Here is a 21663-nt window from a genome sequence, read left to right as displayed (position 1 = left end):
AGAACAACAGCTCTTTTTGCATAGTTTAAGTGGTTTTTGTTGGATGATTCCTTTAAGGGGAGGACAAGACAGAGAATCTAACCAAAAACCAAGAGGTCAACCAGCATGAATATCAGAACTGAAAACAGAGACACACAGTCAGGCATTACCATGGCCTGCTCCATGGGGATGATCTGTTGACTGTGGATCTGCCGCAGAGTGCCGATGTGGCCTTTCAGAGCGGTCTGCAGAGCGCCTCTGGGCTGAAACACACAAAGGGAAACAAGCTATTTTCATGAAATATCATTTGTCAAAACACTGAAAGGATTTTTTTAGCACATTAACTACAAAAAAAGATCATCAGAACAGAGACCATGAGGTAATTGTTGGAGTTACATCTATTTCTTGTGTGACCAGCAGTCAAATTCCTCCTCTATTATTCAAGAGTCGTACAGTCAGGTATGAGTAAGGCTACATGTAGCACCATAACTTTGATGCTTTAACTTTTAACATCAGAATTATTATTATTATACTTATTATTAAGTTAAAATAAGTCTCTCTTTAATAGACGCTTACTTGTAATGAAACTAACTGTGAGCACCGTCCTTCTGGAGGATCCTGCAGGACTCACAGTTTTTAAAGGTGAGTAAATACGTTCTGCTACAATCCTGAAACCACCTGACAGAACAGCAGATCAGTCAAACTGCTCCCAGAGACTATCGCATCTCTATCTAGGCAGAGCTGTTATGTTAAGGCTGAAGGCACGCTGAGCTTGGACACTGAAATCCACCAAAGTGCTCCCACCATGGCATTTGAAATACACAGGCAGTTTCACAGTGTTTCTTCAGTTCACAGGCGCATAATTTCATTTGCTTGAGTTGATGTTTGTATATCAGCCAAAACGGCACCAAGGTGTTCTTACCATGAGGTCTGTCTGGGCCTCCAGCTCTCTAGCAAATGAGAGCAGATCCATCACAGTGACTCCTTTATTGACCTGAAGATTAACAGGAAGAAAATAGTAAATATTCTTCTGTCAGTAGTAATGTTATAGCTACATAATTAGAAAGAAAAACTTTTATTTTTGTGCATTGTGGTCTTTTGTTGGTCTGCATTTAAAAAAAATCCAGCTGCGGCTTGGAACAACTATATGGTTTAAGAATAATGATGACATGAGCAGCTGTATTCAAAACAGATTAGCAGTGCAGCATTTCAAAACCACATCAATGCATATTCTTCCAGCATTTTCTGAAGGAGGAGATGTTCAGATGCTCAACAACTTAACTGTCATGAGAAGTAATCATCTATTATCCGGATGATAAAGACACATAACTCCTTCACTATTCTGTAATACCAAGTAGAGCTCACTTCATTGATGTCCAAGTTCAAATTGATCATATTAGCTGCAAATCTCAATTTATTCAATTAAATGTAGTGGTTAGAAACTTTTATTCTATACATTTATTCTTTTAACAGTTGTATGGGTGCTTTCTGAGTCTTTGGGTTTTGGAATGATGACCGAACAAAAAAGCAATCTGAAGGACTGAATCTGAACTTTGGACTCTAGATTGGCATATGAATCGATAATAATGTGATGGTGACTTACCATACAAAAAATTACCTAGCAACACTTTTTGGACGAAAAATAACTTATTCTGACTTTTGGAAAGTTTGTGAGTTGTGCCTCCGGACAATTGGTACAACGGAGTCCTTAAAGCTTTTCTCTCTCTCTTTTCTTTGCTCCATCAGGACATAAATCTAAATGAGCCTGACAGCCAGTGTTAGAGAAGACAGGGAATGCCAAGTCCTGGCTTGTTCCTACACACTCTTTGCCTTGGCAGGAATCCTTTTGATAAGTTCAGTGGTCTTCAGCAGAACCCACTGTACTGTGTCACGTTGCAGCTCTTATTAGGTAAAGCACGGCTGCCTGCTGTATGTTAACTGACAGCCAGGGTGGAGGCTGTTTAGCTGAGCCTGAAGGACCAAGCTATTTCTGGCAACATACCATTAAAGTACAACTGTAATGCAATAATATTAGTGTACATATAGAACAATCTATTATCAATATTTACACTGATCTGATATTAATAGAGCTGCTTAACTGATGTCATACAGCCTCCTAATGCAATTTAGCTGGTTCAATTTAAAATATCACAAAGATCAGTTAGATCATATTTACTGACTTTGTGTATTTACTGTCTGTTCTTGTGTTTTATGTCTGTTTTCAGCTCATTCTTTTTTATTCTGATTTTGTGTGTGTAGCTTTAAGTTTCCTATCATTCATGCACAATTGTTGCAGCATGTCCTTTTTGAGCTTTTGTCACCTCATCCAGGTAGTCTGCATAGTTGATTTCTGACAACCCTGCTTCAGAGAAGTCCAGGAGGTTCTGCTTCCCTTCTGCCTCTAACAGGATTATTCCCCTCAGGTCGATCTTAACACTGTCCAGCTGACCCACCACATCCTTCGTGAGCTGTAAACACACACAAAAAAGGTACAGCTTTAGGTTCAATAAGGCCTGGAGGTAAAACATAACAGCTTGATTGTTGATCCAAATATTAAAGGTCATTTTATTACTATTAGGTACTGATGGCTACATTTCTCTATTTATGCCTGTTAGAAGTGACTTAGTTATTGATCCCATTTCATCTCTTTGTATAGCAGAAACAGGGAATTACTGTTAACATACAGAAATGTCATTTACATAATGAAAGGACAACAGAGATGCAAAACAAATGTTGGCACTATAGTGACCAAAAGTCTTGAAAATGTGGTTTGGATGGAAGTCCAACTAGAATGGTATTTCTTGATGCTGTTTGTTCTTGGAAATTCTTTCTTTCCAATGTAAATGAAAGTCACTGTTAATGTATTTCTGAAGAACCCAGAACCCTTTTCTTTAGTGCCTTGGTTTCTTTTATATCACATCTTAATGGATTTTATGTCTTAAGCAAAGCACTTTGTAAGCAATACAATACTATTAGTGGCCAGACATGAGTAAGATCTCTACAGTGACAACAAGTATTATGTGTCAATAACTGTAAACAACTGGAATATTGTTCATTAGGATTTATTTTTTCTTCTGTTCTTAAAGCCAAAACCAAGGAGACACAGCCAAGGTTTACAAATATGATTTTCAAAAAGGAGGTCTTGAATAGTAATATGCAATTTCACCACCAAAACCGACAACATACACTTTATTGTGGAGACATAAAGAGGAAACAACAAAAATGTTGGCAGCAAAGTTGTTTGTCCCAAGATGACATGGTACTGACACTGTATGTGAGTGGGTTGGATTTCCCCGAAGACTAAAAACTGTCCAGCATATTAAGCTTTTCTACTGAGCATACATGAGGTCCTGAGGTCTGGTCTTCAAACAAAACAATCTTTCAAAGGGATTGTTTTAAATAAATCCAATTAGTGTTTTGAAGCATTTTACTATAAACTCTATAAAACTATAAACCAAGATCTTAAACTGCTCTTTCTTGTAGTACTTGTACGCTGTAGTGGCCCTCTGCTAATGACACACTGGCCTTAAGATTATGTGAGTTTGGGACGTCTGCTATGGACTGTGATACTTGAGAATGATTTAAAAACAAATAAAATAAAATAAATTATGTGTAAGTAAAATCCTAGTGAAAATTATAATATTGGCATCATTTACAGATGTACAGGTGAGTGTATTCATTTAATAAGCCAATAGACCAGTTGTTAAATGATCAATCTGTTAGCAGTAGCCTGGTTTTGATGATTATAATGTAGCTAAATTAGCTAGCAGCTAGCTGCTGCAGCAGATTAACACACAACTACTGGATTATTGCAGGAATTTAGTTCAAGAATGACACTAACACATATAATCATACATGTCAAGTTGGTACTGTGCCACAGTATGAATACAGAAAGCATATTTATGATCTAATGCTCTGTAACTGTTCAATAATGTCATAATCATCCTAATACCTGCTTATTTGTGCGCCAAAAGCCGCAAATCTGATTGGAAAACCCCAACCAATGGCCTCTCTCTGCTGTCGGCTCAGCCAATCAACTGTAAGCACTACGTCAGAAAGGCCCATCGGTTATAGTTAGTGATACATGTTAATTTAATGTGAGATTAATTGCCAATCTATATTTATCTATATTATATGCACATTATGAAAATGACATCTTAAAAACGTCATATTTAATGCACCTGTACGAACTGGCTTACGGCTGACGTCACCTCCGAAGAAGTGCCGGTGTTAGCTGACGTCAGCACAACATTAGCCGTTCAAGCTAGCGTAGCTCCAAACCGTCAGCCGCTACCTGTGTCCAGGTGTTCGTGGTGCTGTGGAGGTGACGTCACTCTAACCCGCAGCAGTGTCAGCGAGGTAAAGTGGATTTTGACGCAAGCAGGAAGTGACAACAGCGCACACGGTGAATTAAGCTGAGCAGCTCGGGCCAACAACATGTTGATGTTAGAGATGTTTGCAGTTTGACTGCAGGGACTCTCCTCTCCGTGGACACAGTCTGACTACAACAGGAGGGCTGGAGGACGTGTGAAGCCCTCAGCACATTACTTATGGAGGAGCTGCCCTTCTTTGTAAGTACCGTTACATGATGTACAGTTCAGTTTCTTGTTATGGAGCAGATAATGTGTGAACAGGTCCTAGATCGTGCTTATCAAATCACACTGAAATCAAAGGTTTCCCTCGAAGCCAAAGATAATGAGATGCCAAGTTGGTCTAATTAAGATTTTATGAAAGGTTTTTAAAAGTGACACTAAAGTCTCATCACGCTGATTCACCACGTCTGAGTGCAAGTGACCAACTTGAAGAAAAGTAATGTATGAAAACCACAGATCAGTTTGAGGATTAGGTCCATGTTATCCCATCGTTAGATGAAAACGCATGGCATTACTGGGACTCAGAAGGAGATGTAGTATTCACAACTTGAAGAGCTCCAACAGAACAGTCCGATTACATAATGTTTCAATCATCATTCGCACTGAAGCCTGTGAAAGTGACACAATAACCGGACCCTGATCTGTCTTGCTAAAGTTCTGTCGGGCAGAGTGTCACACATCTGGGGAAACTTGAAACATTTGCAGGCATTAAATGAAGACAAATGACCAATGTGCAGAACCAGACACAGCACGGGAGATATCAGCTGTTGGCTGTTTGAGCCAAGACAATCTTGCCAACTGGCAGGAAAGTAGTGAATGTGTGAGGCGTGCAGGCAGAAGTGGCTGGCTGAGGGTCAGAAAGAAATGGAAACGTACATCCATGTGTTGCCTCAGGCGGACTCTGAGGTGCTGTCAGGCGGGGGCAGTCTGTCTGCACACACTTTTGCAGCCAAGGATGGAGATTTCTGGACACTCCATCACTGTTAGTCTTCAGACCTAATGTCCAGTTTGCATCCTATATAGATTTTAACCCTTGTTTGAGAATGTAGTGCATAGATGTATTTTATATCAACTGCTCCTAAGAACAGTTTGTGAAGATCATTTCTAGAAAAAGGGTTAGTTTCATACAGAGTGCTTGTTTTAATCACATGAATCACACAGTTGTTTGTGGCTTGAATCTTTGATCAGTTAAGTTGCAGCACCACATCCTATCTTAACATTTGTAATCCTGTCTTTGTTTTAAACACATGAATGATTAACTTTGTTATTTGTCTTTTTGACAAGCAGTGTTTTGCAGTAAAACCGCAAAACAAAAAGCAAAAGATCATGTCTACTTCCTGAGTTTCCACCAGTGGGTGAAGGAATACGTCAAATACAGTTGCCAAAATGCTTCTATTGTGTGTTGAGTTTACTGACCACTGTAGTGTTCAGGTAGGAGGAGATGTTGAAGACTTTGTCCAGACGCATGGCTGAGTAGATGCCTTTGTTCTCTTTGCAAGTGCTAAAAAAAGACACGCATACAAACAGATACACACAGATACACACAGGTGTAACAGAGAGAGAGAGAGAGAGAAAGGAAACGTCAACTTCAAAAGTTTCAGAGTGAAATATTTGCTGCCACCATGTGAAGTTGACTGGAAGTACATGAGGCACTGACATGTTCCCTGATAGAAAAAGAAAGTGGGGCGATGTTCCTCAGCCTGGTGGTATGTGGTATGTTTGCCAACATGTCAAAGGTATACGTTCCATGAGGCAGCCGCATGCCATGTAGACTATGTACACACTATTAGCACTGCTTGCTTTCTAATGGGCCAAGACTTGTTAAAGCAACATTGCTCTATTTGGAAATATAATGACTGCGGGTTTGTCATCCCAGTTACTGAGGGTATGCAGCTTCTCAGTGGGGAGAGATGATGAAAGATGATGTAATCACAGAGAAACAGGCTGAAGAAAAGCAGCACAGATAGCGTAGAAAAATGATGCTAATTAGCTTCTCAGGGTTAATAGCATCTCTCTTTCTCTCATTTGCATCTTCAGCATTTGAAATAAAATATTCAGTTGGATGACTGATGCCTGACCCAACGAAGCAAACATTGAAGCAAAATGTGAGAAACTGCATCACCCAGTAATCCTTCAGCCTGTAATTGAATAAATGGCTTGTCTTGCTGCAAAATCCATCCAACCAAATGTAAATACAAAATGCAGACCAGACAGATGTGGAGTAGGCTGTGAGGAGAATAATCATCACTACAGCATTGCTTCTCAAAGGTGGCAGACAAAACACTGTCACCTAAATACATAAAAATGAGTTTGCTTTGCCTGTACAAGCTCTCTGCTGTCAGCTCCAGGTCGGAGTCGTTGTACATGTAGCCAGGGATGAAGTTCTTCCACTCCGGGTTGACCAGGTACGGGGTGTCCACAACCTGGCAAATCACAAAACCAGAAAGAGGACATATTATCGATTGTTCTCATAGGAAAACAAAAGTCAATCAGTAAGTCAAATTTACTTGACTCCAGTTCTGCAGAGCAGGATGTAATTTAAGACCTCAGTAATTCAATACCAACCCACGGACCCAAACAGAGCAGCAGTCTTTGTCCTGTGTGTTCTCATATATATTTTTCATCTAGAGGGGGAAAACAATACTTGCCCTTCATATCCCTCCTGAAGGTATCACTGTGTAAGAGCAAACTGGGGTGCTGTCAAAAGAAGCGTGTATACTAAATTATTCCATAAATTACTGAAATGATGGTTGAACTAATGTCTATATTACATTTAATGCTCTGTTGTTCTGCGCTGAGACAGCAAGTACGCAGAGACGGAGGCAAAGGAGAAAATGCTATAAGAATTTCAATTTCATAATTAATTATATAATTGTAATTAATTATATAATTTTCTACATTATATATGACTTAACAGCTGCAGGATTCTGACTGAATACAAACAACAGCAGGTCAACTGGGAGCAGCTGCTCTCCTCCTGAACCTGCCCGAGAGACACTGACACGTATGCAGTTAATAATACAGAAGGAGGAATAGTGTCCTAACTTTGATTGTCTGACAGATGTGCTCAGTGGTTTATATATTTGAACACTGTAGACTGATACAGTCCAAGTCTATATCAAAATTAAGATTATTACTTGAGATGTCATTTTTAGGGGGATTTGATCACTGTATAATTTGTGCGTGGACTCGTGACTTGCCTTGAAGATTTCTGTGCTGTGGAAGGGTTCACAAACTAGTTTCTCCATGTTTCCTCCAACCAGAAAGATGATGGTCACCACTCCCATCAGCACCCAGGAGAAGATGAAGCTGAATCCAACACCGCTGTGGAGAAGAACAGACAGGTGCAGCCAAAGTACACATATATGTATATATATATATATATATATATATATATATGTATGTATACACACAGTTACATATGAAGGTGTAGCAGTAGTGGAGACGGTGGACTGGAGGTTGGCTTCATATTGTGTAGGCAAAGTAGTATAGTAACTAAGTATAATGCAATGTAGAGATTGTATTGGAGGAAGAGAAAAAATAAAAGGAGTAGTAGTAGTTACACTATCAGTTTACCTTGGATATTTATCAGTATCTCACATTAACATAACACAAAAACTAATTCTGCATAATAATTTAGAAAACAGTCGGGATATTTCACTTAAACTTTTGAAAAAATACGCCTTTTGTATGAGGCCCCTAATGTTCCTATGTATATGTGTGTGTATATATATATATATATATATATACACATATATAAAGTACTTTTTCATCTTCCTGTGTGAATATATAATTTTCTTGTGTGAACACAACAAAAGATGTTATATTTAGAGACATCTGTATGTTCCTGGTTTCATCACTGTCCAGTGTCACGCTCTCTCTGATTTTCTAATACCATCATTGCTGCCATACATATTTTAGCATATTAAAAATTCTTTACTGTGGCTGCGCTAACATGCAATAAGATGGCAAAACACGTGCTCATCCAGTGATCACTGCCATTATCAGGTACTTGAAAGTCAGCTTTTTCAGTTTTAAATCTTGAAGCTGACAGAGCCTGTTCACAGTTGACTCACGCCATGAGCATCGTTCCTCCTGTATTGGAGATGCAGCCTCGTGTCGTAGGTGAGGCGTGCTTGTCGTATCCCAGGGTGCCACACAGCAGGCCCAGGTAGTTGAAGGCCAGGACCAGGACCACCATGCAGCAAAGAGCAATACAGCCAATCCACCTGTAAGCAGCAAGCAGCACTAAACAGTGAGAGCTTTCACTGAACACAAAGAGGACTATAACATCTCCCACCACAGCTTAAGTGTTTATCGGCGTCCCTGTGTGGAGCGAAAGAAAAATGTAACACAAAGCTATTAAAACAACTGATATATCATCTCGGGGTTCCCTCCTCTATTTAAACTGAATTAATGTAGAAGCAACATGAATATTTCATGAAAGCCAAAATATTAATTCAAGCTTGTACAGCACACATTACTTATACAGTAGCTTGTAAAAAGCGTTTCAAGGCAGTGGCCACATGACAGGATTTATACTTTTTACAGTTTATAGGGATGTTTTTTTCATTTATATCAGGTCAGTGTACCTGTAGAAGTCCATTTTGTCAATTTCGGGGTAGTGGTCCTCAATCTTGGCATGGGCATGGCTAATGAAGATAGTGAAGTTGGACAGACAACTCTGCACCGGGAATACTTTGGAAAAGCTGCTGATGTTATTGCCGATGCCGTCCACCAAACCCTGTACACCTGAGACACACATCATTCAGTTAATCCAATGCTTTCAACACATGGTTTATGGAAAACAAGAGATACTGGAGGAAAAAATAAAGTGGCCCAAGCTGCACCAGGTCAGTACTCAAAAATCTAAGCATGTTTAATATTTTGTTCACTTTCTGATTGGATAATATAAGTGATACTACACTACAAGGTTGAAAGATGCCATACATATTATTATACATTTTAAGTTGGGCTTATTTTTACTTAAAAATATTTTCACTATAAATAATGTTTTAGAAGTATAAAATGTCACTTACTCTCCACAACATTTCTGGTCTGTTCAATCACCATATGTGGCGTGTCATTCAGAGAGGAGTAGCCCTGTGAGAGGAGAAGAACGAGAAAGAAGAAAGAAGAAAGAAAAGTTTCGGAACAATTTCTTGGTCCAATTTGTTGTTTGAGGGTGATTTTGAATTGGTTAATCGAAAGCATTCTGGCCTCTGAGGGAATGTTGATAACACTGGAAACAAAATTTGCAACACATTAAACTCCCAGAGATGCATCGACGTTACAGACTGACAATCACAAGAATGTAAGAATATTCATTCCAGGCTCACCCTTTGGACGACCGCACTGAGGTCCGTTTTCAATACCTCGTTCACGTTTTCCAGCTGAGGGTTCACTTTTGGTAGCTAAAATATAAACGGACAAGAAAGGCTGATAAACATGCACAGTGATAATTGATCAATACTCAGTGTCCCCTCATTAACATGCAGTAATGTTTAAAGGTCGTAGTTGTAAGAAAAGTAGATTTTGGAGTCTCATTCCCAACTTGTCAAAAACTGAAGCTTTGTTATTGTAGGACGAGTCAGCCGCCATCCCAAAGCTTCAGGAGTGAGACTCAAACATCAACTTTCTTAGGAAAGTAGGTCCTTTAAAGAACATCATGCAGTCTGTAAAAAAACAAATCATGACTGGGACACCGTTTCAGAGATTGAACACTCATTGGCATTTCAACCCAACATAAACTTTAGTTGTTTCACTTGCTCAAACTTATTATTATCTCCCAAAAGACTAAAACTGCCATTTTCACGTTGCCCTTGTGAAAGAAAAATATGAACATTTGTGTGAATAGCTTGTATTCTGCATATCAGAATGTGTTGCAGCCAGTTTTATACCCGTGTGAAGTTGGCGCTGATCTGCAGCTGAGACAGTGACTGGCGGATGTTTCGGCACAGCTGTGCAGTGGTGGCATCTGACTCCTCGTCATGACAGCCCGGGTCGTTGAGGGTGCGGTTGATACTGGTCCGAACCAGGCTCAGGTTGAAGTTGAGTTTCCCTGTTCCTTCCTTGAGGACCCCCAGACCCACACTGACGTTCTCTAGGGCCTCCTTGGTTTCTCGCATGGCTGAATTGAAAGAGACCGTAGTTGAGATTGAAAGTGGATTGGGTTGCTGTTATGGTACGAGGGGAAAACCAGGAAGTGTAGGAAGAATGCACATTGAAGTAAAGAGGCGTCCTAATATCATTTCCACTGCAAACTAACTTTGATCTTCTACAACTAAAAATGAGCCGAGCAGTTGTTGACACAGTCTGACCCGGCTGCAAAATGACTCATAAAGAATTATAAATATTTTATTTAAATCTTTTATTTATGTCCTGGGAACTAACAGGAATTGTATACATGCATACTTATTTCCAGAGCAGTAAAATCTTTTTTTTGTCAGTTATGAAGCATTGGGCACAACAATATTGTGACACAACAACACAGACTCATACAGGACACAAAGTATGCACTCATTGTAAGGACTAGGTCTGAGCCGAGTACATCATGCTGAATTTTAAATCCGAGGCCATTTGGATTTCAAGTGTGTCGGTGTCGTGTTCAGATGCTGGTGTGAATCAGCAGCATCTAAAATTGGACCTTTGACTGCCAAACAGCATTACTCTTCGGCAAACAGTAACCAAACAGGAATGCTATGAATAATGTGAATTTGCTTCTATTAAAAGTTGTTGCTGTTAGTAACTATCTCTTTCCCCACCAATTGAATTCATCAGAAGACAAAAGCCAGAGTTAGTTAACAATCACACAGCAGCCCGAGGCAGATTCTTAAAATTAATCAGGATAACAAATGCAAAAACACTGGTGTTTTTGAACATTGGAATAAAATATGCAAGAGTGTAGGAGAGGAAAGTGGGAGGTGTGAAATACGTAGTTTTTTCAGATGAGTTAGTTTTTTAATATAAAAATGATGAATCTTGGTCCTCAGCATTCAGACAGGTTTTATATATAATCTAATTTAGTATCTGGTATACCATGTACCAGAGACTAAGATGGTCTGACTGCTCGGCTCAGCCCCAGTAGGAACACAATAGTACACAAACATTAACAACACAAAACTGTATTCACAGTTATCAGTGGTCACAAGCCTGTATATTCTATGTAGTCAAACATCTATATACAGCTGCTTGTTTTGATGCATGAAGTCAATGAAATAATACTTTCATAGTTAATTTGGGTGGGAGTGTCATTTCCAGTAAAAGTGTTAAAATAAAGTAACAGGACTTCACACAAACACATCACTTTCATATGCTCACTTCACGCTGGGGGACACAGTAAAAGGGAGATGTCCAGGTGCAGGTTGAGGTTATGTTGGATTTTTGGCAAAACCTAGTGATGCAATTACCTTAAAACTGCACTAGGCAGTGAAAAAACACTTTATCTGGTTGACCTTAGAAAAATAACTTAACTGATGTCACTTTACGTAATTTATGGATTGTGAACTTCATCACAGAAAATGATCTGACGTTAGTGGTCACCAGAATCAGACATTGCGTAGTGCAGTTTTAATACTCAGTATTAATCAGTTGTTTAAGAACTTAACTCAGATCGGTCCAAGTGCTCAAGAAGGGTCACAAGGGAACAAATCAACGGGGCAACACTGGTGTCAAAGTTCACAAGGTCAGGGGTCAAAGGGTTGTGGGTCATTGTCCAGTTATCAAATTACTATTACCTTTGACGGCTCTCTCGATTTTCACTTTATAGAAAAGCATAAAATATAAAGATTCAAAAAAGATTCGAAACGATTATTACAAATTAAAGCTTTTATGACTCACTGAATATTAAAATTAGATTAAGAAAACTGTTCATGGCAGAATATCTCAGCCATAACAAGTGATTTAACCTTTACTAGGGTTTAACAGCAAACCTTCAGTGGGGGAGAAACTGAGAATGAGATTATTATCCTACTTTTCAAGTTCAGCTATTTTATCCTCTTGCAACTAAGGCAGGATACTATATGTCACTTTAAGCTTGCAGTCTACAATAACATGATCATATCATAACTGAAGAGGAAATGAAAAACATGCAAATGTACCTCCAGCCATATTGAGCACTCTGTCCAAGGCAGGTCGGACCTCCTTATCCAGCTGATCGTGTATCCTTCCACCCAATAATGGTCCTATATCTGTGGAGAGTGCACAGAGTGCAGCATCAGATCAAAATAAGAAAACAGAAGTCCCTGTCTTTATTATGTTTTGCTGCTTAATACTGCTTTTGCAGGTCTTAGCTTTCAGGAAAGAGCTGCCTTCAGTACTATAGCAGGAGAAAGTAGGATGAATACTCAAGGGATCCTCTGTAACAGTCACTGCTGTAGCTATCTAGACCTAGTTATGTCACAAATCTGTTGTGAAAACAAGTCAAAGAAAGTAGAGACAGCAAATTCAGATAATAAGCATGATATACGACCAAGAGCAAGAACTCACTGAATCGTTTCTGTCCACTTAATTCACTATCAGAGGCACAGAGGAGGTCTACTTACTATCTAGGTCATAGATGACTTTGTTCTTGGCTGTGGCGTATTGGGATATTAGGTAATCAATTTGCTGCAAACAGGAAACACAAGAAAGCAGAGCAGAGTCTTAGAAATGGAAGCAGATAAAAAAGTGATTTTATTAGTCTTGTCATAGACACCAACACGCAGTCTGAAGTGTAGCACAGTTTCAGATTCATATCATTTGTCAAAATGAAATGGAGAAAATGACATGACATAAAAGTGAAAGAGCGCCTGAACTTTCATTGAATGAGAGTTTTAAAAAGCAAACTTGCAGCTGTCACAAAAACTGAGAAACTAATTCTCCTTGGCAGCATTAATGATGATGATGCATAACCTGTAACAACAGTCTGACACACCAGAAGCACGCAAAGGTTTATACATTTGCCTTGAATGCCTGAAATATCAAGAACTTCCACATTTGAGTACATTTTAAATGTTCTTCTATAATTTAAACATGACTAAACCCTTTTTCATGCTTTACTCAAATTTCGTCGCTATCTAAAAGTTCTGTAACTAGAAGCTGTTTTTTAACATATTCTGCAAACTAACTGCTGCCCAGTTGATGGTATTGTTTTTAGGGCTGCAACTAATTATTATTTTTATATTATTGATTAATCTGCCAATTATTTTCACGATTAATTGATTAATTGTTTAGTCTATTAAATGTCAAATAATTGTGAAAAAAGCTCATCACATTTCCCAGAGCCCAGAGTGACGTCTTCAAATTGCTTCAAAGACTTTTCATTTAGTCGTAAATGACAAAGAAAAGCAGCAACTCTTCACATCTGAGAGGCTGGAACCTGCAAACGTTTACGTTTTTGAGAGAAAGACTGAAACGATTAATCAGTTAGCTGAACAGTTGGAGAGCTGCTCTAATTGTTAACCAAAATAACAAATAAATCAATACATTTTGTACTGACAGGCCGTTTACATGTGTCTGTTTCTGCGACACAAAGCAGACTCTACATGCTCTATAGAATAACTGTCTCACCATTGGCGTGTCATTGGCAAAGGTGTGCAGGTCCCTCATGTTGCTGTTGACCAGTCTCCGTATGTTCTTCACCTGAGAGCTCAGGTTCTGGTTGGCAGCATATGCACACAGCACTCCGATCCTAAACAAATGACAAACACAAACACTGTGACCTTTTCCATCTCCACGTGCCACCGAGTGACCCTGCTGCTCCCACACCAGTCAACACATTAACCCTGGGGTGTGTTTGGCAGAATAAGGTGATGACATGTCATCAACAGTAGGGGTCAGTGTGCACCACCACATTCACTTGTACAGTTTCTTTCTTAACTCCCACTGAGTGCACCTGTAGAATGAGCTTCATTTCCTTGACAGCATTAAACAAAACCGTTCTTATAATCACAGTAATGTGTGATTATCAAAACAGAAATACAATCATCTGTCTATTTCTCATTAAATTGGTGATTGCATAAAAATTCACATTTACTCACTCAGGCATATTTCTAATAGAGTGGAATACAGAGGGATGAAAGCCAACGAGTGGTTGGTTGTAGACTGTATTTTCTGCATTTTTTAAATAATAAGAGATTAATTTCAGGAGGAGATCTTATTTTCCAAGCAATTTGGAAATCAACTCATCGTAGGAAATGCAGGTGTATCCATATTAAGCTCCTAGGCTCTATCTGTATAATCTGAGGTCCCTGGGTTGTAAACATATTCAAATTAAATGCGAAAACACAGAACTGCATGAAGCAGACCATTAAAGTAAGTCTCTTGCATACTTCAAACAGACCTGAGTAGCTTGGTACAAGGCTTAATTAGCTCGAGCAACATCAAGGGAAAGACAGCCCATAATATTAAGCCGTTTCCATGACTCACTCTCATCCCAGATGAATTTTCAGTTCAGCACCTCACAGTAGTACTATACATCTGAGTGTGTGCACGTATGCTTTTATTGCTGCGTGGATGTGTGCAAATGAGCATAGTCGGGGTACATGGTGTGATTAACTTGGGAACAGATTGTAGACTTCTGTATGAAGGATTGTGAAACATCAAAACTCTGACAGTGTGGTTGTATAACACAGTGAATCTCATTTGTAGTGGAGTAAGCTGCTTTATGAATGATGTAAGATGACTCGCAGAAAGGAGTAACAAAAGGACTGACTCAGAGGCTACTGGGAAGGTTTAGATCAATGGAGATGAATCAGGGTGTTGTGACTCAGTGTATAATGAGGCAGAGGTCTCTGTATGTGGGTCTGTGTCTCTCTGTAGGTGTGCACAACAGTGTGTGTGTGTGTGTATGCGACTGCTGCACTTGCAAAAGTTAGGTTATTCCCCATTCATCGTGTCATTGTTAATGCATGAAGAAGGTGTGTGTGTGTTTGTGTGTGTGTGCGCGCACGTTCATCTTCACAGGCTGTGATCAGCAGTTGCTGCTGTAGAAGTCTCCCTTTGTGGATATAATCCTGTTAATCCAATCTAATCTAACCTGCGTTATGCTGCAGACATTTTGTCACAGTAGGGATTGTATGTTTTTTTTATACACTGAATGTGCAAAATATTAAATACCAGTTAAAAGATGTACACGGAAGATGGTACCAGATAAGTGTCAATGTTCCTAACAGATTAATTAAATAAGCAGCAGTGTAAATGCAAAGTAGATTTAAGTAGAGTAGGGCTGGTGTTATTCTGTCAGTTGTGTCCAGCAGTCGAGGTGTTTATCTTCCAATTATATAAAACAGAAAATCAACTGATCCTCCCATTAGGTGAAGGTAGAACCACTGTTCGGCCCAGTCACCAGAATAAATTGTTGACATTATTAAGTTTCTGCAAACCACAAATTTGTTAAATCTGTACATTTCATACGTGCCACATCAACCTTTCTACAATACATGTCGTGTCATGTTCAGATGGTGCATGTACGAGCTGACTTGTCTGCCAGCCCTGTTAGTGGCAACAGTACTGAATATATTTGAGATGTCTGGAGAATTTTCAGCCGAGAACAGATTATTTTTAACAACATGTTTTCCGACATGTTTTCCAGACGTGTTTGTGACAGAAGCAGGTAAAAAGTAATCACCAACCCTCACCAAGTTGCTAATGTGCCTGAACCTAATCCAACCACAGTGTTGTCACAACATAACACTGAAAATTTAACATAGAGAAATGTAAAGTTTCAACATATCCAACATTTGGCATTTGGGTTAATACGTTTGACATTAGTGCTTGATAAATAACTGAAATGATTGTATTGCATATTAAACAGAAATGTCTCCCAAAAGGATTCAATAACATTACAGCATAAAAATAAATATCTAGCAGCTAAAAACTTGTGTGAGATCAATCACAGCTAATCAATCTCACTGAACAATTAGCCACCATTAGTTTTTGTCTCTGTTGCTTATTCTTGCTCCATAACGTTCAGCCACTCAGAACACTTTTATAACTTGTCCAAAGACACTCGAGATTTAAGAGAAGGCTGCAGAAGAGCATTGTTTGTTATTATTGCCATGATATTTTCTCAAAAGGTTATCGAAGATTAGGATCATTAAAGAGGAAGCTGTTTGGCAGCTGAGGTCAAAGCCTGGATGTTAGGGTGTCAGAAGAAGAACCTTCAAAACAGAATGATGGTTGGCACATATCAAAAGCGTTTGCAATTTGTAGCTAACAGGCTTAAACGGGCATAATCACTGGTGTAACCCTCGAAGAACAAACAGCATCATGTGCTGCCCCTGGGAGAGAAACTCTTTCCATCTGTGAGGCATCGAGCTGCACCACGTTTGGAGGAATTGTGATGATGTTTGCCATAAATAGTGTTTAGGCCGACAGAGTAAACGCTGTCATCGTATAAGTGGAGACTTAATGAGAAACTAGGCCAAACAACTAGGCTGGGACAGTGAAGTGGAGCCATCCGCAACCAGCAGAACACTCAAAATGGCCACTTCCACAACAAAAGCCTTTTGTCAATCTGCCCTCTCTCTCTCTCTCTCTCTCTCTCTCTCTCTCTCTCTCTCAAACACACACACGTACACACACACACAAGTACACAACTCCATACACATACTGTCCCTTTCCATTTTACATACACAAATACACAATCACACACACACCTTCCCTCTCTCTGTCTCTTGTTGTCTGTCTTTATCACCAAAGCCCATACTTTCCTCTCCTCTGTTTCTCAAGCCCTTTCCCATTTGTCTTTCTGCTCCGGCTCGTCTGTTTTCATCTATGTCTCTTACACCACACTCTCTCTTGCTCAGACTTATTGTAACCCTCTCACACTCTTCTGTCTCTCCAGGCTCATGCTTTATTCTCATTCTCCTATAGCACCTACTCCCTTCTTGTTTTTCCTCCTCTGTCTCCTCTTTTGCCCTCAGTTCCCTCTCTCCCTCTCTCACCTCCCTCTCTTTTTCATTGTCACTGGAATCTGCAGCCAAACAAAGACTCTTTGAGAAAAATGGCGAGGGCTTTCCTACGAGCTGCGTAGTACATGACTGTCCACCTTACTTGACTAGATTCAAGTTTGGTTTAGTTAGAAGTTTATATTTGTTATTTAAGAAGCGCTGAAATGAAATCAGAAGACAGAAAGAAGAGAAAAATACATATTTGTGTATGAAAGCAAAATGATCAGCCAAAAAACAAACTTGAGATGACAGGCAAGGCATGCCAGAGCTGAATAACAAAAAATAGATGAGCACTGCTGTTGAGTCAATTTATGTAAGAAAACCCAAATTGTCACTGAAGCTTACAACATCTAAATCAAGTCAACAGGAAACATGTCAGCCTCTGCCAGTAAAGACTCAATCCGCCTGTACTGTCACCTTCATTTCACCTAAACTTTAATGATATCCTTTATATTTTATATAATAGAGAAATATTCAAGTCCATTCAGCTGGATTACTTTTTACAAGCAATGCCATAAAACTCACTAAAACATTAATTCTGCATGCCAACGGAGAGAAGATTTAAGTAAGGCAGATGTGAAGTTCAGGCTTAAAATGCATAAAATATAAAAGTTATATTTTATGCATAGTGAGCCACCAACTTACACGTACTGACAAACTGAGGAGTTTCTTTTCCTTCCTTTCCTTTTTTTCTCACCTGATTACTCTGAGCTGTAACTATGGCACAATACTCTCTTGAATCCCAAGTCTTGTTTACACATACTTTTGATTTACTTCACCATTCTTGTTTCCAAAATATTGCATAGTACATTGCAGGTAGTAGTTGCTCTTTAAAATGGTCAAGGCCCTTAAAAAATGCCCTTTATCCAGTCAACACCTCACTTTGTGGAAATGAGTGCTGTTGTGCCGCATCATCACATTTCTAAAGTGACCTGCCTGCTCAGACTGTGGCAAATGACTGCGTGACCGTATGGCTGCTTGTTGACAGTGCCGCTCTTATTGACCAGGGGGGACAATTCCAACACAGCGGGAGAAGATTTACCTACAGCAATTTTGTAAAAGGGCTGTAATTCCCGTTTGAGCGAAAGCCAAATGACACATGAAACTCTCCCCCAGGGCGGAAACCCCACAGCAGCAGATGAAGAAGAGCATCGAAATAGTGCAGTGCCCCAGTATCTAGGCCACTACTGGGGGCTGCGTTGTGAGTGTTACATGGTCTGGTGGCTCCATAGCTTTTACAAACTCCAACAATGGACTTCATTCAGAGTGATTGTAGTTGCGAGGCCTGGACAGTCGCCTCTCAGCCCCTCCCTGCTTTCATGCTGCTGGAACTGGACCTCTATTATCTTATCTCTCAATAAGAAAATGATAATTGTAGTCATTGTTATTATTTTTAAACAAATAATATTGCTAAGATTTTTTGCATGAAGTGCTTTTATTGCTGTGTCATTTTTAGACCTACAGTGTAGACAGTGAAATGAAATGAGGCATGTATGTATAATTATACAACAAATTATTCACAAAGACCTAATCCAAAACATTAGATTCACATCTTTGAACATGGAAATTGTGTTGTATTTTTAGTCCTTTCGTCCCAGCCTGACCTCAGAGAGCTGCATTATATAATATACGCTCTTGAAAGCAGATAGATTCCAACAAAGCAGCTTGTTTTGTATGTCTGTGGGACAATAAATCGGTGGACTCACAAATCACACATCTTTCATTCACTCGTACAAAGTCCCATCGCTTGCTATACTCACTCAAGCCCTCGTTGTATTTAAAGGTCCAGTGTGTAGGATTTAATAGCATCTAGCGGTGATGTTGAAGATTGCAACCAACTGAGCACCCCTCGCCTTACCCTTCCCTACATCGGCCACCTGTGTTTGGTTTGTCCGCTCTACTGACAAACTGAGGATCCTCCCCCTCTGTAGATATTAAAGGCTCATTCTCAATTGGTAGTGTCAGCTGATTGTACACTAATAAAACATAATTATTGATATTATATTCCATTTCTTACAACAGATCCCCCTAAATCCCCCCAAGTCCTACACAGTGGACCTTTAATGTAGCCACTGTTTTATTCAGTTAAGCCTCTTAGCTTGTTGTTATTCCATTTATCTGCTATTTTCCCCTCCAACTACCCCCATTGTTACATCCCTCTTATCCACTGTTCTGTTTGTGTTGTCACCGTCTGAACCTGGCTTCCCAGTGCAGTATTGTGTCCTATAAAGAATTTAACCAGACATTGAATACATAAGCTTTCTGACTGCTGGGCCTTTGCTCGGGGCATGACGACCCAGTAAAGACAGTGTTATTTTGCTCTGTTTGTTTCCCTAATAAGGATGCCGTGTGAGCTGCTGTCTGTTTCATCTAAGGCCTGGATGCAGTAGTTTGATGGGAGACAACAGACCATTAATTCCACAGTAAACAGTTGGAAAGATATGAATACTAAACTCTGAGCCAAACAGCCTGTAGGGCTCAGAGTTGTGCAAACAGCCACAGAAGGTCACTGAAATATGGGTGTGCTTTAAAAACTCGAGGAGGGCCAAAAGACAAAAAATGTTCTCAAAAGTGCACGTAATTTCAGCCGGGCAGAAGAAGCAGCGTAATAATTGATTTAACTGCTGGAAGCATTGTTATTTATTACACTGGTTGCACTGACTTTGGTCAAATACGACCCTTCCATGGCCACAAGTGACAAAAAAAATAAATAGATTTTGGAGCAGTGACTTAACTGAGAAATAACTGCCTGCACCCCCAAAAATGAGACTGGTTGAAGTAAGTTTGAACTTCTAAAGAAGGAACTTGCCTCTGTTTAAAATTATCTGTGTATCCCAGTTTCTAGACGTAAAGATAAGAATAAATTGGAGCTTTTGGAGACCATCACGTAACTACAGTCTCAAGGCTCACCAAAATGAATTGCGAGCATCTAATCACTGAATTCAACAGTCTCCACCCTTCTGTAACATGTGAGGGACAGAGGCAACCTTTTCCATGAGAAAACCAAAAACGAAAGGCGACGGTTTAACATATTAGTTCTGCTCAGTAAACTATTCCTGGATAGATGAAGGTTATGAAAATAAGTAACCTTTCAAGCAAATATTAATGGTGTGATTTAGAAATAAATGCCAGCTGTCCAAAAGAAAACAACTTGTGTCACCAAATGACTGAAGAAATCCAAAGAGCAGGTAATTTACTCAGTAAATAGTAACTTCATAACAGGTTCTTGCCCTATATTTAGCCTTGACAAATCAAACGTATGCTTCGAATTGATTCAGCTATCTTTTGCAATTTACATTACTTGACTCAAAGTCTTCGACCACAAGGACTTTGGAAAGGGACTTGAAGTTTAAAACTTTGACTTTCAGTACTGACGCCAAACAGAGACTTGCTGAATCACAGTGATTTTAATAGTGTTGTCCTTTGCCATTAAGTGGGATCAGCATCAGCTCAGCTCACACAAAATCATTATGAGTCTTTGTTGTCCTCCATAGTAACTTCCTGTGGTTTGTAGAAACACTGAAAGTCCTACATCCATTTTCTCAAACAAGCAAAGTCCATGTGACGTCTGTTCCATGTTTTCAATTCCTGGTTTGTAAATGTCGCTCCACTGCAAGTTTGTGTAAATTTTCCATTTGAGTTTGTCTGCAATCAAAGTCACTGTTGGTGTGATTGCAGCTTGTATTATTGAATGCATCCAGCCAGCTTTATTTGTTTTCTTTGGTCCACTTCCTCTTTTGTCTCGTCACTTCCAAGAGCTATTGTGGCTGAAGGAAGCACATAGTAAGCAGAAGTTAAAAGTCTCTGTCTGTCTCTGATAGTTTCAAAGTTAAAAACACAAAAGAACCCTTCATATGCAGGAAGATAATTCACAGAGATCTTAAAGTCCACACAACTACTAGTGCAGTAGCTGTGAAATGTTACGTTCACACTACATACAACAAAGTTACAAAAGCAAGTGTGATGGTTGCCAAGTTTCGGCTGAAAGTTGAGGTAAGCTCAACTTTGATTTGTTGCACATGATGGACTAAACAATCACAAATGTTTTCTAAAGTGGCTGATTACTGCTCAAAGCGTCAGGTAGGGTAGGAAAACTTACCACCCAAAGCCAAATCTCCAAACATTTGGCTGTTGCTTGGTTTTATACCTTAGCCTGCTGACCACAAAGTTAAAACACAAAGAAATGAAAGACAGCTCTATCTGCATTAGAAATGCTGCTATTTCTGGATTATAAATCCCCCTAGCCAATCCTCCTTTGGATAAGGAGCACCTCTTAGCTGTAAACGACATCATCGGGCCCTGCAGCTTTGCCTTCTCACATCTTTTCCTTCTGCTGTTCAACAATGTGCCATATAATCACTATTGTAACGCAATACATT

At 39.5% G+C, this 21663-nt stretch overlaps 1 protein-coding gene and 1 long non-coding RNA gene across 10 annotated transcripts in view; one reads left to right on the top strand and one right to left on the bottom strand.

The window, feature by feature from the left end:
* prom1a (prominin 1a) overlaps positions 1–21663 on the bottom strand; it is an 86753-nt gene that overhangs the window by 14746 nt on the left and 50344 nt on the right. For all 9 annotated transcript variants that reach the window (XM_084353829.1, XM_084353828.1, XM_084353831.1 and 6 more), the window contains 14 exons: positions 13902–14022; positions 12896–12959; positions 12452–12541; positions 10253–10482; positions 9692–9766; positions 9392–9455; positions 8945–9104; positions 8429–8581; positions 7553–7676; positions 6672–6775; positions 5769–5853; positions 2301–2447; positions 902–973; positions 150–242 (listed from right to left, as the gene is read on the bottom strand). In XM_084353829.1, coding sequence (XP_084209955.1) covers positions 150–242; positions 902–973; positions 2301–2447; positions 5769–5853; positions 6672–6775; positions 7553–7676; positions 8429–8581; positions 8945–9104; positions 9392–9455; positions 9692–9766; positions 10253–10482; positions 12452–12541; positions 12896–12959; positions 13902–14022 — 1582 coding nt within the window. The remainder of the gene's footprint in view (positions 1–149; positions 243–901; positions 974–2300; positions 2448–5768; positions 5854–6671; positions 6776–7552; positions 7677–8428; positions 8582–8944; positions 9105–9391; positions 9456–9691; positions 9767–10252; positions 10483–12451; positions 12542–12895; positions 12960–13901; positions 14023–21663) is intronic.
* Positions 4186–21663, top strand: part of LOC311257884 — a 34790-nt gene continuing 17312 nt past the window's right edge. Inside the window, exons 1-2 of the long non-coding RNA XR_014622671.1 lie at positions 4186–4550; positions 7616–7696. This is a non-coding gene — a long non-coding RNA (uncharacterized lncRNA). The remainder of the gene's footprint in view (positions 4551–7615; positions 7697–21663) is intronic.

This window comes from Pagrus pagrus (assembly GCF_965226575.1).
Source record: "Pagrus pagrus genome assembly, chromosome: 5".
Classification (NCBI taxonomy): Eukaryota; Metazoa; Chordata; class Actinopteri; order Spariformes; family Sparidae; genus Pagrus; species Pagrus pagrus.
The sequence above is the reverse complement of the archived record's forward strand: the minus strand, read 5'-3'. Positions and strand labels throughout refer to the sequence as shown.